Below are 15,315 nucleotides of genomic sequence, written 5' to 3' on the forward strand. Positions count from 1 at the left end.
TGAGTGCAGAGGCCTGCCGCGGGGAATGTGTTTGGTGCGTTTCAGGACCCAGACAGAGACAGCGAGAGAGGCAGAAGGCAGAGAGGTGTCAGACATGCTGCAGGTCCCAGTGGGCGAGGCTCAGAGGCCCAGGGGACCAAGGTGCTCTCTGAGAAACCAGAGGGATGCTGTGAAAAACCAGAGGGAGGTCTTTTTTTTTTTTCTTTTTTTTTCTTTTTAAGACAGAGTCTTACTCTGTTGCCCAGGCTGGAGTGCAGTGGTGCAATCTCGGCTCACTACAACCTCCACCTCCTGAGTTCAAGCGATTCTAGCCTCTCGAGTAGCTGGGATTACAGGCATGCGCCACCACGCCTGACTAATTATTGTATTTTTCGTAGAGACAGGGTTTCACCGTGTTGGCCAGGCTGGTCTCGAACTTCTGACCTCAAGTGATCTGCCCGACTTGGCCTCCCAAAGTGCTGGGATTACAAGTGTGAGCCACTGTGCCTGGCCGGAGGTCTTGGCCAAAACAAAGGAACGAGCAAACAAAACCTCCTCAGCAGTTGCCCAGACATCCTATGTCCTAGGGGAGAAATTTCTGATTCCCTTAATCTTTCCATGATTATCATACAGGGAAACTGAGGCCCAGAGAAAGGCAATTCAATTTGCAAAGCACACAGCAGGCCCATCTCTCAAGCACTGGTAGAGAGTTCAGTGACACAGGATGTCACCTACTTCCACAACAAAGAAAGGAGCCTGTGCGACCTCACAATAGCCATTTGGGGTCAGGTACGATTCTTATCTGCATTTCACAGATTGAGGAGGCAAGCCCAGAGAGGCAAAGCCACTTGCTCAAGGTCACACAGCGTGTGCTCAGTGGCCGAGCCTGACTTGTAACCATTTTGGTGGCAACTGGAGAAAGCAAGTTTGTACGCCACTTGAAGTCTGGTGGCTGGGTTTGGTGGGCGCTGCAGAGAAGACCCTGCAGAGTGCATTTCTGCAGCGGCTGAGAGTCCAAGCTTCCAGGGCAAGAACTGCCTGCATCCCTCACCACCTGGCTCCAGGTTCCACCTTGGGATGCTCTTCCTCTGATACCCCCAATGACTTTCTCACATTAGCTCACATTTCATCTCCCCAATGAGGTTCAAAGTCTCCCCATTTCCTCCCTTCCCCTCCCTCATCACACATTCACTTTCTAGTTCCTTCTACAGCTGCATTTTTCTTTTAACCCCCTATGAGTAATGCCAGGCACAATGGCTCACGCCTGTAATCCCAGCACTTTGGGAGGTCAAGGTGGGCAGGATTGCCTGAGCCCAGGACTTCAAGACTAGCCTGGGCAACATAGTAAGACCCCATCTCTACAAAAAATACAAAAAAAAAAAAAAATAGCCAGGCATGGTGGCAGGCACCTATAGTCCCAGCTACTCGGGAGGCTGAGGCGGGAGGATAGCTTGAGCCCAGGAGTTCGAGGCTGCAGTGAGCTGTGACTGCACCATTATCCTCCAGCCTGGGCAGCAGAGGGAGACCCTGTCTCAAAAAAACCTCATATGAATAAACCTCTATCCTTCCCTCCTCCACTAAAGCGGAGGTGCCCTAGGACAGAGGTCTTGTCTATCTCTTGGTTACCGTGTCCCCAGTGCCCACACAGGGCTGGCACACAGTTATAACAGGACTGACAATCCCTGGCCAGCAGGGATATGGTGTTGGGGACAGAGGCAGAGTGCTGCAGGGACCCACTGGGCAGCACCACCCTCTGACGGCCCCTGATGCTTGGAGCTGTGTTGGGGGAATGACTGTCGTCATTTCCCTCTGAGTTACTTCATTCACTTATGCAAGTCAGTAAAGGAACCCAGCCTGCCTGTGCCTACCCGACCTCCAACTTCTCCCAGCCCCCTCTGCCTCAGTTTCCCTGCATTTGACAGGCTTACCTGAGGTTGGGGGTGTGGGGGTGGGTGTCTCAAATGCCAAAGATTTAACATGTCTTGATGTTACAAGAGTTTCGTTTTGTTTTTTTGAGACAGAGTCTCCTCTGTCACCCGGGCTGTAGTGCCGTGGTGCGATCATATCTCACCGCAGCCTCGACCTCCTGGCTCAAGCGGTCCTCCTGCCTCAGCCTCCCACTGCACCCAGCTAATTTCTTTTTTATGTTTTAAGATACGGGGGCCACTGTGTTGCTCAGGCTGGTCTTGAACTCCTGGATGTGAGTGATCCTCCAGTCTCCACCTCCCAAAGCACTGGGATTACACGTGTGAGCCACTGCACCTGGTCTGCACAAGCTTTTTACTAGGGTGATGTGCACACGGTGGGTCCCTCTGGGTGGTCCCACACAAATGGGGGGCCCAGCCTCCCCCATTCATGAATCCTGGGGACCCCAGGCTTCCCATCCATCTAGGGCTCTGTGGACACCTCTGAGGCTGAAACCAATCTCCCCTTCCGTCAAGGGATCCGGGCAGGCCGCCAAACCCGGTGCTCCCCTGAGAGACTCCGAGAGGCCCCGACACCGCCCCCGCTCCAGGTCCCCGGGATGCTTGCGCAGGCGGGAGCCCGGGGCGCCCGGGGGATCCCTGGGCGTCACGCCGCTGTTGTGAAGCGCGTGTTGACAACGTCGCCGGGGAGACCGGCGGGGGCGGGGACGGGGGGGGGGCGCGGCCTGGAGGCGCGCGAGGGGCCGGGCCGGCCGCGCAAGGCCCGGGCCGCCGCAGTGGCCACGGCTGCCGCCGCCCGCCGGCTTATATACCGCGGCTAAATTTAGGCTGCGCCCGGAGCTCGTCCCCATCCGGGACGCGTTTCCGCCGCCGCTGCTTTGGCCCGGCCCCCGCGCGCCGAGCCTATAAGGCTTGGGCGGTCCCGGCCGCGGCCCGCAGAGCCGTCCCCGCCCGCCCGCGCCCCGACCAGCCCGGTCCCGGGCAGCCACTCACCGGCGTCCCCAGTCCGCGTCCTTCCTCCCCGGGTCCCGGCCATGGCGCTGAGCGAACCCATCCTGCCGTCCTTCTCCACTTTCGCCAGCCCGTGCCGCGAGCGCGGCCTGCAGGAGGTGAGGGCGGCGGGAGCGGCGGGGACCGTGGGCGGCGGGGCTCTGGGTAGTAGAACGTGGGCTGCGGGGTGACAGCGCACGGAGGTAGGAACCGCAGGCTCAGGAGAGGAGGCGGGCGACGGGGATCGCGGACTCCGGGTGGCAGAAGGCGGGTAGCGGGGGCGGCAGGCAGCAACCCCCGAGCCCCGCCGCCCGCTCACACCCGCGCGCATCGCCCTGTCGCCCGCAGCGCTGGCCGCGCGCAGAGCCCGAGACTGGCAGCACCGACGAGGACCTCAACAGCGTGCTGGACTTCATCCTGTCCATGGGTCTGGACGGCCTGGGCTCCGAAGCTGCCCCGGAGCCGCCGCCGCCGCCCCCGCCGCCTGCGTTCTATTACCCAGAACCTGGAGCGCCGCCGCCCTACGGCGCCCCCGCGGGGGGCCTGGTGTCGGAGTTGCTGCGACCCGAGCTGGACGCGCCGCCGGGGCCCGCGCTGCACGGCCGCTTTCTGCTGGCGCCGCCCGGCCGCCTGGTCAAAGCCGAGCCCCCCGAAGCGGACGGCGGTGGCTACGGCTGCGCCCCCGGGCTGACCCGTGGACCGCGCGGTCTCAAGCGCGAGTGCGCCCCGGGCTCGGCGGCTTCGTGCATGCGAGGTCCCGGGGGCCGCCCCCCGCCTCCGCCCGACACCCCGCCGCTCAGCCCCGACGGCCCCGCGCGCCTGCCAGCGCCCGGCCCGCGCGCCTCCTTCCCGCCGCCCTTCGGTGGCCCCGGCTTCGGCGCGCCCGGGCCTGGCCTGCATTACGCGCCCCCTGCGCCCCCCGCCTTCGGTCTCTTCGACGACCCGGCCGCCGCCGCCGCAGCCCTGGGCCTGGCGCCCCCCGCCGCCCGCGGTCTCCTTACGCCGCCTGCGTCCCCTCTGGAGCTGCTGGAGGCCAAGCCCAAGCGCGGCCGCCGCTCGTGGCCCCGCAAACGCACCGCCACGCACACCTGCAGCTACGCCGGCTGCGGCAAGACCTATACCAAGAGTTCGCACCTGAAGGCGCATCTGCGCACGCATACAGGTGGGCGGCGCGCACGGGCCCAGAGCGTGGGCTGGGGGGCGCGGCAGGAGGGGTCGGATTCCCAGCGCGCGCCAGAAAATGAATTTAGGACCTCCCTTGGGGCGTGGCTCGGGAGGAACGGGCAGGGGGCGCACGCGTAGGACTCCCCGGGAGGCGTGGCTGGGGGTTGGTTGGGGGCATACAGGAACCCTCCCTAAGGAGGTGTGATCCTAGAAGTTGTGGGGGTGCGCACGCTGAGGACGAGAGGGGCTTCAGGAGGTTGGGAAGGACACTTAGAAAACTTCCTGGGGGCGTGGCGAGGGAGACGGTTTCAGAAAGTTGGGGAGGGTAAGCAGGCTTAGGGGCCGCTGGGGACGTGGCTCAGAATCCCCCAGGCTGAGGCTCAGGAAGTTGGGAAGTAGGCGTGCGCTTAGGGACCCGGGAGAGATGCCACGTCTCAGGAAGTTGGGGAGGGGCGCAGGCTTGGGACTCCTCGGGGGACAAGGCTTAGGACCTTGGGGAGGGAAGGTGAGCTTGGGAAACGTGGAGAGATGCCGTGTCTTAGAATGCTGGAGAGAGGGTGCACCCTTAGGACCTGTGGGGGGCGTGGCTGGAAACAGTGGGGAGTGGACGGCGAGCTCCTCCGAACCCCTGGGGGTGAGGATCCGGATAGTGGGGAGTTGGGGATGTAGGACGAGGATCCCTCAGGGGTGCAACACTTTAGCCAGGAGCGCTTCAAGGCACTGGTTGGGGATAGGTTTCGGGCGCAGAGGTAGCCAGTACCCATATGTGCCCTGTCCTAGGAGGGAAACTGAGGCTCACTCTCGCCTTCCACCCAACCCCTGCAGGTGAGAAGCCCTACCACTGCAACTGGGACGGCTGTGGCTGGAAGTTTGCGCGCTCAGACGAGCTCACGCGCCACTACCGCAAGCACACGGGCCACCGGCCATTCCAGTGCCATCTGTGCGATCGTGCCTTCTCGCGCTCTGACCACCTGGCGCTGCACATGAAGCGGCACATGTAGCCGGGACGTCCCCGCCCGCCTGCGCGAGGCCGTGGCGGGTCCCACGCGCCGGACGCGGCCCCTTCCTAAACTGTGACTGGTATTTATTGGACCCGGAGAACCGGGCGGGGCACAGCGTGGCTACAGAGGGCCTCCCTCGATGATGACGACGACGCCACCGCCCCAGCCCCCATCTGTGACTGAAGACCCGGTGGGAAAAGACCACGATCCTCCTTGACGAGTTTTGTTTTTCAAAATGGTGCAATAATTAAGTGGCGTCTTCCTCCCCCCGGGTCTACACTAGAGGATCGAGGCTTGATGCCTTGTGAGAAATAACGGCCTTAATTTGTACTGTCTGCGGCATTCTTTTTTATAATATTGTACATAGTGACTGTGACAAATAATTGTATTACTGTACATAGAGAGACAGTGGGCATTTTTGGGCTACCTGGTTCGTTTTTATAAGATTTTGCTGTTTTTTTTTTTAATTAAAAAAGTTTTGCATCTTTTAAAAAAAATCACAGCACTGGTCTGGCTGCTTGGAACTGGGGGCTTGGGGCATGTGGGAGGAGGGGGAGTGGCTGGTGTGATGGAGGGCAGCCCCGCTAATCGTGTGTAGTGGGTCCTGCCTCTGCCAGCACCGGGACTGCCAGCTGCTGTGCCCGCCTGCCAGGAACCTGTGGGTTTTTCTGTAAATTTAAACACTGCATTTTAGGACTGAGGAGGGTTATTTTAAGGTTGTTCTTTGAGCCATAAATTGCCTCTTTGCCCCAGAGCTGGGGAAAGTGCTGGTCTCACTGACGTGGCCGCCTCTATGTTGGAGAAAAAAAAGATGAAATGAGCTAAGATAAAACCAATACAAACCAGCCTAAGAAACCAGAGCAAAACTCTGGAGAAAAAAAAAAAAAAAAAAAAACCCTTACCTCTTCCTGGAAGCCTCTGAGGTTTCAGCCAAATTTCTGGAGTTTCAGCTTTTTTTTAAAACGGGGTTAACATGCTGAGTTTCGGATATGTTCCACCCCTTACTCCTCCCCACATTTAGCGAATCTTTTCCTAAGGGGTGAGTTCACCACCTGCTAGGAGAAAACAGGAAAGCCTGCATTTGAGGGCCATTCACAACGGTCTTTTCCAGATGAGGAAATGGAGGCCCAGAGAGGTAGGTGCAGGGCAGTGGAGTTAAAATGTTAGGACCCTCCAAGGGTCCCTGAGCCCCACTGGAAGGGAGCGGTGGCTTTCTGCAATGACCCACCGGTTGTGTATATTAGGCTAGGGGACCCTCCCCTGTAGGTCTCCTGGTGCAAAAAATTCACAACACAGCAGACCCTGACTCGATGGTTGGAGGTGACCAATCGGGAAACCCACCTAGAGAGCAGAGGACATTCCTGAATCCCACCGCCCTGAAAGTCTTGGTCAGGCAAGGAGATACTTCTCCCCCCTACCCCGATTTCCCCTGCCACCCCCCATCTTCCCCATTCTCAGGGGCCCTGGGTAACCATGACCAGCAACCATTGCACAAGTTTCCAGAAAGTGAAAATAGCTTGTAAGCAGCGCCTGCTTTAAAACACTCTCACCCCGTTGCGACAGAGGCTGGGATTTCCTCCCTCCCTCCATCCTTCCTCCTGAGCAGCCCTGAAAACAGCTGAGAGGTGTTTGGTAATCCATGAAAAGCAGAAATGCGAGATGACAATCTGATTCATTTTTCGAGAGTAAATAGCCTGGCCTCACTTCCGCTGGTGATGAAGGGTGTGAATGTGTTTGAGCCTACTCGACCCCCTATGTGGAGCTTCTGCAAAAACCGTCCCAAGACGGAATGTTGGCCCCTCAACCTGGGGAGCTGATCCTCCTTCTTAAAAGCTGGTCTTCGCAGTGTGGGGGGCAAAAGAAAGACTCAGGAGTGGTTTGAAACAGTATTTTTTAAGGGTCTCCAGGCTTCCCTGTTCAGCTTCAACTTGGCGATCAAGCTATTTTTCTTGCATATTTGAAAACGTCTTCCAGATTTCTCCTGGGAGCTTCTGAGTCCAGTCAGAGGCAGGTCGTTAACAGGGCTGAAGCTGTTGAGTTTCTGTTTCTTGCCTGCCTCCAACAGAGAATAGAAAGTGTGATCGTTGAACACATAGTTGTATGTTTCAGTAAGAGACACCAACTCAGGCAGGGCGAGGGCATACCGACTAATCCAGAAATACCCCTCGCGGCCGGGCGCTGTGGCTCACGCCTGTAATCCCAGCACTTTGGGAAGCCGAGGTGGGCAGATCGTGAGGTCAGGACACTGAGACCATCCTTGCTAACACAGTGAACTCCATCTCTACTAAAAATACAAAAAATTAGCTAAGCGTGGTAGCACTTGCCTGTAATCCCAGCTACTTAGGAGCCTAAGGCAGGAGAATCACTTGAACCCAGGAGGCAGAGGTTGCAGTGAGCTGAGATTGTGCCACTGTACTCCAGCCTGACAGAGCCAGACTCTGTCTCAAAAAAGAAAAAAAGAGAAAGAAATGTTCCCTCATTGGTTTTTTTGCCCCTTTCTGACACCCAGATGCCAATTTTCATCAAATATCTTCTGGATCTGTGATTCTCAATGGAGACCGATCCAGTCTGGGAACATTTTTGGTTGTCACAACTTGAGGGTGCTGTTGGTATCTGGTGGCTAGAGACCGGGATATGGCTAAGCATTCTGCAGTGCACAGACAGCCTCCACCGCAGAGAACGGCCCGGCCCCGAAAGTCAGCAGTGCTGAGGTTGACACATCTCCCCTGGTTCCTAAAAGATCATTGCTCTTGTCAGTAAGAAGGTAGTTCTCTGCCAAGAAGCAAGCTTTGGTGGCAAATGCCACCCAGGAAGAGATACAAAGAAAACCTTACCCTGGGGCCATCTTCACCTGGTACTCTACAGCCCAGTGCCAATGCAAGATTTTTCTTTTTCTTTTTCATTTTTTTTTTTTTTTTTGATGGAGTCTCACTCTGCTGGCCCAGGTGGAATGCAGTGGCACAATCTCAGCTCACTGCAACCTCCACCTCCCAGATTCCAGCAATTCTCCTGCCTCAGGACCCCCAGTGGCTGGGATTACAGGCGTGCACCATCACATCCAGCTAATTTTTGTATTTTTAGTATAGACAGGGTTTCTCATGTTGGCCAGGCTGGTCTCAAACTCCTGACCTCAGGTGATCCACCCACCTCAGCCTCCCAAAGCACTGGGATTAAAGGTGAGAGCCACCGCACCCAGTCTCTCTCTCTCTCCTTTCTCTCTTTCTTTCCTTCCTTCCTTCCTTCTTTCTTTCTTTCCTTCTCTCTCTCTTTCTGATTTCTTTCTTTTTCTCTCTTTCTTTTTAGAGCAGGGGATTTGTGGTCACTGGCTGAGTTACTTTTTCATGGCTGTGATTTTTGCTACACTCTTTCTTTTCCCCAGGCAAAGTTCTAATCATTTGTCCATGATGTTTTTCCCCCAGTGATACATTTGTATTGTTGCTTTTCATGGCTGCATAATATTCCTTTTAGATATGGCAGGAGTTGTTTATGCAAACAAGCACTGTGGGTAAAAGGGTTGGAAAGGGTGAAGGTTTTGTTTGCTTTGGTTTGGGACAGGGTCTCATCTGTACACAGGCTGGAGTGCAGTGGTACTGTCACTACAATCACGCCCTCCTGGGTTCCAGTGATCCTCCCGCCTCAGCCTCTTGAGTAGCTGGGATCACAGGCATGCATCACCATGCCCAGCTAATTTTTAAATTTTTTGTACAGATGGGGTCTCACTATGTTGCCCAGGCTGGGCTCAAACTCCTGAGCTCAAGCAGTCCTCCCACCTCAGCCTCCCAAAGTGCTGTCCTTGCAAGTGCATACCACCAAGCCCAGCTACGGCAGGGGTCGAGGGAGAGGTGACGGCTTCGAGGGGCTTATTGGCAAGCTGCTGGGAAGAGAGGTAGGAGCTATTTTTCTGCTAGGCATTTCCTGTTGTTCTGGGGGCCCCCGGCACCCAGGCAGGCTGCAGAATGATGTGGTGTGAAGTGGGAGGAGGAAGGGGGCTCGTCAGAGGGTAAGATGTTTAGAGGCTCACCCCTGACTCAGCGCCCGGCCCTGTCAACACGGCTGAGTCAGCACTGATGCCTGGCAGCCCAGGTGGAGTCCCAGGACGATTGAGCTGGCTTGTCAGGCGCCAGGGCTGAGTGGTTCCGCTTGCCCTGGCCTGAGCTGTGTCAGCTGTGCTAGACCAGTGAGCATCGGCCTCGAAGCTGGGCACAGTGGTGGCTCACGCCTGTAATCTCAGCACTGGGAGGCCGAGGTGGGGGGGATCTAATCCCAGCCCTTTGGGGGGACAAGGCAGGCAGATCACTTGAGGTCGGGAGTTCAAGACCAGCCTGGCCAACATGGTGAAAACCCATCTTCACTAAACAAATATACACACCCACACACACACATATTAGCCAGGCATGGTGCGGCCACCTTTAATCCCAGCTACTCGGGAGGCTGAGGCAGAAGAACTGCTTGAACCTAGGAGGTACAGGTTGTAGTGAGCAGAGGTGGCACCACTGCACTCTATCCTGGGCGACAGAGGGAGAGTCCGTCTCAAAAATAAAGAAACCCTCAGACTGGCCGCACGACTTTGTCAGCCTGCACATCAGTTTCCTTGTGTGGAAAATGGGTTTGCTGCTGTGAAAATGAAATGAGAGACTGAAGCTCAGAGCCCAGCTCTGGGGTGTGCCCAGCATCGTGAATGTCCCCTGGTGACGCTGACGTGCTTGAATTTTAAGGCCCCTTCCTCCCTCTCCCTCCCCACAACCCTTTTCACTCATCCAGCCATCGATCCGTTCATTCATTCATTTATTCAGTTACTCATTCTGCAGATGCTCTAGATGCCTCAGCCTCTCGCCGAGTCCCGGCAAGCAGATGACTCGGAATTTCAGAAGTGACTCTGGCCAGGCTCAGTGGCTCATGCCTGTAATCCCAGCACTTTGGGAGGCCGAGGCAGGAGGATCACCTGAGGTTGGGAGTTCGAGACCAGCCTGGCCAACATGGTGAAACCCCGTCTCTACTAAAAATACAAAAATTAGCTGGGCGTGGTGGTGGGCACCTATAACTCCAGCTACTCAGGAGGCTGAGGCAGGAGAATCGCTTGAACCCGGGAGGCGGAGGTTTCCGTGAGCTGAGATCGCGCCACTGCACTCCAGCCTGAGAGACAGAACAAGACTCTGTCTCAAAAAGAGAAAAAAAAGAAAGAAGTGACTCAGCCTCCAGGCCTTGAAGTCAATGCCAAAACATTTGTCGCATGACCTGACCTCGTGCTAACGCTGGCCCCTGTGACTTGCGCTTGGGGGCTTTTTTCTGGGCACCTGCAACAAATTAGCTCTTTCAACCCTCCCCACAAGCCAGAGAGTAGCCTAAGCACCCCCATTTTCTAGAGGCGGAAAGTAGGGTTCAGAAAGGGGAAAGTTAGCTGGGAGGCGCGGTGCAGGGGGCAGAGCTGAGGCTTCAACCCAGGTCTGCCTGGCCCAGCTCCCGCAATTCCTTCTGTGCCTAGAAACATCAAAATACACCAATGCATCAGGTTCGCCCTGCTTCTCTCCACACACAGGATCTGGGGGGTCCTGAAAGCCCTGCTGAGTTCCTTCTAGGCTTCTATCTACAGGGAACTGGGAAGCCGGTTTTCCAGAAATATCCCAGATAGGGAGGGACAAGGAGCCAGGGAGAGGCTGGGTGAATAAGGGTTCCCTGAGGTGCCCCATGAGGCGTTACGAGGAGGCTGGGGGGCAGCGGCTCACGCCTGTAATCCCAGCACTTAGGGAGGCCGAGGCAAGTGGATCATTTGAGGTCAGGAGTTCAAGACTAGTCTGGCCAATGTGGTGAAACCCCGTCTCTACTAAAAATACAAAAATTAGCCAGGCGTGGAAGGCACCTAAAATATACACACACACACACACACACACACACACACACACACACACACACACACACAAATTGTATGAAAATATACAAAGTGTATGAAAAAAATATACAAAGTGGTGTGATCCCAGCTACCTGGGAAGCTGAGGCAGAAGAATCTCATGAACCCGGGAGATGGAGGTTTCAGTGAGCCGATATTGTGCCATTGCACTCCAGTCTGGGCACAGAGGAAGACTCCATCTCAAAAAAAAAAGAAAAAAGTTAAGAGGAGCCTGGGGGCCAGGCGCAGTGGCTCACGCCTGTAATCCCGGCACTTTGGGAGGCCGAGGCGGGTGGATCACCTGCAGTCAGGAGTTCAAAACCAGCCTGGCCACCATGGTGAAACCCTGTCTCTACTAAGAAAAAAATTTTAAAAATTAGCCAGGCATGGTGGTGGGTGCCTGTAATCCCAGCTCCTCAGGAGGCTGAGGGAGGAGAATCACTTGAGCCTGGGAGGCGGAGGTTGCAGTGAGCTAAGATTGCACCATCGCACTCCAGCCTGGGCAAAAAGGGCGAAACTCCATCTCAAAAAAAAAAAAAAAAAAAAGAGCCTGGTGCACAATTCCTTAAAAAGCTAAACATTGGGCCAGGCCTGGTGGCTCACTCCTGTAATCCCAGCGCTTTGGAAGACCAAAGAGGGTGGATTACATGAGGCCAAGAGTTTGAGACCAGCCTGGCCAACAGGGCAAAACCCCGTCTCTATTAAAAATACAGAAATTAGCCGGGTGTGGTGGTGGGCCTGTAGTCCCAGCTACTCCGGAGGCTGAGGCAGGAGAATCGCTTGAATCCGGGAGGTGGAGGTTGCAGTGAGTTGAGATCACGACACTACACTCCAGCCTGGGTGACAGAGTGAGACTCTGTCTCAAAAAAAAAGCTAAACATGGAATTGCCACAGGACCCAGAATTCCATTCCTAGATACGGTCTCAAGAGAAATAAATACAGGGACACAAAGAGATATTTGCACGTGTGTTGAAGGCAGCCCCACTCACAGGCTCCAAATGGTGGAAATAGCCCAAATGCCCATCGACTCATGCATGAATAAACGTGTGGTGTATCCATATGAGGGGATGGTTTTTGTGTTTGTTTTTTGGGATAGGGTCTCACTCTGTTGCCCAGGCTGGGGTGCAGTGGTACAATCACGGCTGATCACAGGTCACTCAGCCTCGAACCCCTGGGTTCAAGCGATTCTCCTGCCTCATCCTCTCGGGCTGGTTCTCACTGGAGTCTCCCTGGGTTCAGAGGCCAGGCCCGAGCTGGTGTGAGTTAGGGAAGCCATCCCCACAGTTCTAGAAGGGATACTGAACTGAGGTTGGAGGCAGCGGCCTCACCGACTCTCTGCTTATAGCCTGAGCTCTTTCTGCAGCGTGATTTGATCAGCCCATCACTCTGTTCTTTTCTCTCTCATCCCATGTGTTCTGTCATTCTTTACTGTGGTTAAATATGCATCATATAAACTGACTGTTTTTGTTTTCTTTTGTTTGAGACAGGGTCCCACTTGGTCACCCAGGCTGGGGTACAGTGGTACGATCACGGCTGATCACAGCTCACTCAGCCTCGACCTCCTGAGGCTCACATGATCCTCCTGCCTCAGCCTCCTAAGCAGCTGGGACTACAGGAGTGTGCTACTATGCCTGGCTAATTTCTCTATTTTTTTCTTTTTTTTTTTTTTTGCGCCTGAGTCTTGCTCTGTTGCCCAGGCTGGAGTGCAGTGGCATGATCTCGGCTCACTGCAACCTCCGCCTCCTGGGTTCAAGTGATTCTCCTGCCTCAGCCTCCTAGGTAGCTGGGATTACAGGCGCACACCACCATGCCTGGCTAATTTTGGTAATTTTAGTAGAGACGGGGTTTCACCATATTGATCAGATTTGTCTTGAACTCCACCTCGGCCTCCCAAAGTGCTGGGATTACAGACAGGCGTGAGCCACCATGCCAGCCAATTTTTCTATATTTTGTAGAGACTGAGTCTCACTGTGTTACCCAGGCTGGCCACAACCTCTGGGCTCAAGCAATCCACCCACCTTGGCCTCCCAAAATGCTGGGATTACAAGAGTGAGACATTGTGCCTGGCCAAAATTAACTTTTTTTTTTTTTTTTTGGCAACAGAATCTCTCTCTGTCGCCCAGGCTGGATGGAGTGCAATGACACCTTCTAGGCTCACCGCAGCCTCTGCCTCCTGGGTTCAAGCGATTCTCCTGCCTCAGCCTCCTGAGTAGCTGGGAATACAGGCACCCACCACTACGCCCAGCTAATTTTTTGTATTTTTTAGTAGACACAGGGTTTCACCATGTTGGCCAGGCTGGTCTTGACTGCCTGACCTCAGGATTCGCCCGCCTCAGCCTCCCAAAGTGCTGGGATTACAGGCAGGAGCCACTGCGCCCAGCCTCAAATTGGTTCTTTTGAAGTGTCCAGTTGAGCGGCTTTAAGTACACTCACGGTGTTGTGCAGGCAGCGCCGTGACCCATCTCCAGAACTTTTCCCTCCTTTCCAAACTGAAACTGTGTCTTCATTAAACACTCACTTCCCATTCTGCCTCCCCAGCCCCAGGCACCTACCCTTCTTCCTCCTGTCGCTGTGAGTTCGCGCACTCTGAGGACCTCCTAGGAGTATCTCTCCTTTCAAGTCTCATTTCACTTAGCATAATGTGTTCGCCATTCATCCACGTATGTGTCAGAATTTCCTTCCTTTTTATGACCCAGTAATATTCCATTGTGTGGAAGGACCTCATTTTGTTCTTTCATTCATTCTTTGATGAACAATTGGACATTTCCATTCTTTGGCTGCTATGAACATGGTTGTGCAAATACTCATTCCATATCACGAGGTCAGGAGTTCGAGATCAGCCTCAGATTCGAGATGCCCCGTCTCTACTAAAAATACAAAAATTAGCCGGGTGTGGTGACACATGCCTGTAGTCCCAGCTACTCAGGAAGCTGAGGCAGGAGAATTGCTTGAACCCAGGAGGTGGAGGTTGCACTGAGCCGAGATCACACCACTGCACTACAGCCTGGGTGACAGAGCGATACTCCAACTCAAAAGGAGAAAAACAACACATTCCAGCCACTGCTATCAGGGGAAGTCTGTCCCTAACAGTGGAATGGCTGGATACCCTTATTTATTTATTATTATTATTGAGACAGAGCCTCACTCTGTCACCCAGGCTGGAGGGCACTGACGCGATCTCTGCTCACTGCAACCTCCACCTCCTGGGTTCAAGCGATTCTCCTGCCTCAGCCTCCCAAGTAGCTGGGATTACAGGCGTGCACCACCATGCCTGGCTAATTTTTGTATTTTTAGTAGAGATGGGGTTTCACCATGTTGGCCAGGCTGGTCTCGAACTCCTGACCTCAAGTGGTCCTCCCACCTCGGCCTCCCAAAGTGCTGGGATTACAGGCGTGAGCCACCGCGCCCAGCCTGGGTATTCTTTTTTAAAGCTTTATTCATGGCTGCTGATAAGCTCAGAAGAGTTTTCCTTTCCTGAGCAGCCTGCCTAAGAGCCACCGACCCAGGCTGAGAATCTTCTACAAGCATCCCCAAGGGCTCAGATTCACACCAGCCGGCACCTGTCGCCTCGGCCTGCCACATACTGGGCCTCGGTTTCCTCTTTGAAATGGGGTGACAGCGCAGAGTAGTGGGAACATGGCCAGAGCTCTGGCCTTCGGGGCCACCCGGAAATCGGGGTTTTGCAGCAGCCTGGGTTGTGCAGAGAGGCAGGGGCTGTCGGGGAGATGGACGGGCCTGCGGTGGAGGTGCCGCTCACACCCGGCACGCCCTCGAACCGTCTGCTCAGCCCACAGCCTGCTTTGCGCAGCCTGCTCCCCTCCCCACCCAGGCCCCGGCCATCCCAAGACAGCCTCCTCCAGAGGGGACACAGAGCCCTGGGCACCAGACCCAGACACCCTTAGGCCAGAGCCTGAGCTGAAAAGCCCTCATTCCACAGGGTGGGGAAACTGAGGCCTAGGTACCCAAAGCCTCCAGCAGGTAGACGCCAGGCAACCCTCGTGGGTCCTGGGGTCTTCCTGAGCCACAAATGCAAATCCCACAGGAGGAGCTGGTCCTGCAGGTGGGGTTCCTGCCAGGGATGTGGCTTGCCAGGATTTGACCCTGTTTTAACCCAGAGAAGACTGGTGTGGTGGCTCAGACGTGTAATCCCAGCACTTTGGGAGTCTGAGGTGGGTGGATCACCTGAGGTCAGCAGTTCAAGACCAGCCTGGCCAACATGGTGAAACCCTATCTCTGCTAAAAATACAAAAATTAGCTGGATGTAATGGTGCGTGCCTGTAATCCCAGCTACTCAGGAGGCTGAGGCAGGAGAATTGTTTGAACCCAGGAGGCAGAGGTTGCAGTGAGCCGATATCATGCCACTGCACTCCAG

The 15,315-nt window shown here is 55.3% G+C and overlaps 1 protein-coding gene across 1 annotated transcript; it reads left to right on the top strand.

The window, feature by feature from the left end:
• The first annotated feature begins 2,825 nt into the window (after positions 1 to 2,825).
• Positions 2,826 to 5,556, top strand: KLF2 (Kruppel like factor 2). The gene is made up of 3 exons (XM_017501176.2): positions 2,826 to 3,013; positions 3,243 to 4,056; positions 4,884 to 5,556. Exons 1-3 carry the CDS (start codon positions 2,939 to 2,941, stop codon positions 5,057 to 5,059), a joined length of 1,065 nt encoding a protein of 354 aa, XP_017356665.1. The 5' UTR covers positions 2,826 to 2,938; the 3' UTR covers positions 5,060 to 5,556.
• The last annotated feature ends 9,759 nt before the right edge of the window (positions 5,557 to 15,315 follow it).

This window comes from Cebus imitator, unplaced genomic scaffold, assembly GCF_001604975.1.
Source record: "Cebus imitator isolate Cc_AM_T3 unplaced genomic scaffold, Cebus_imitator-1.0 Scaffold280, whole genome shotgun sequence".
In the NCBI taxonomy this organism is placed as follows: Eukaryota; Metazoa; Chordata; class Mammalia; order Primates; family Cebidae; genus Cebus; species Cebus imitator.

Excerpts from the sequence above, each read along its gene's own strand:
- KLF2 (XM_017501176.2), top strand. The coding sequence starts at position 2,939 with ATGGCGCTGAGCGAACCCATCCTGCCGTCCTTCTCCACTTTCGCCAGC. Across the intron at positions 3,014-3,242 it reads GCGAGCGCGGCCTGCAGGAG|CGCTGGCCGCGCGCAGAGCC; the intron begins GTGAGGGCGGCG and ends TGTCGCCCGCAG. Across the intron at positions 4,057-4,883 it reads GCATCTGCGCACGCATACAG|GTGAGAAGCCCTACCACTGC; the intron begins GTGGGCGGCGCG and ends CAACCCCTGCAG.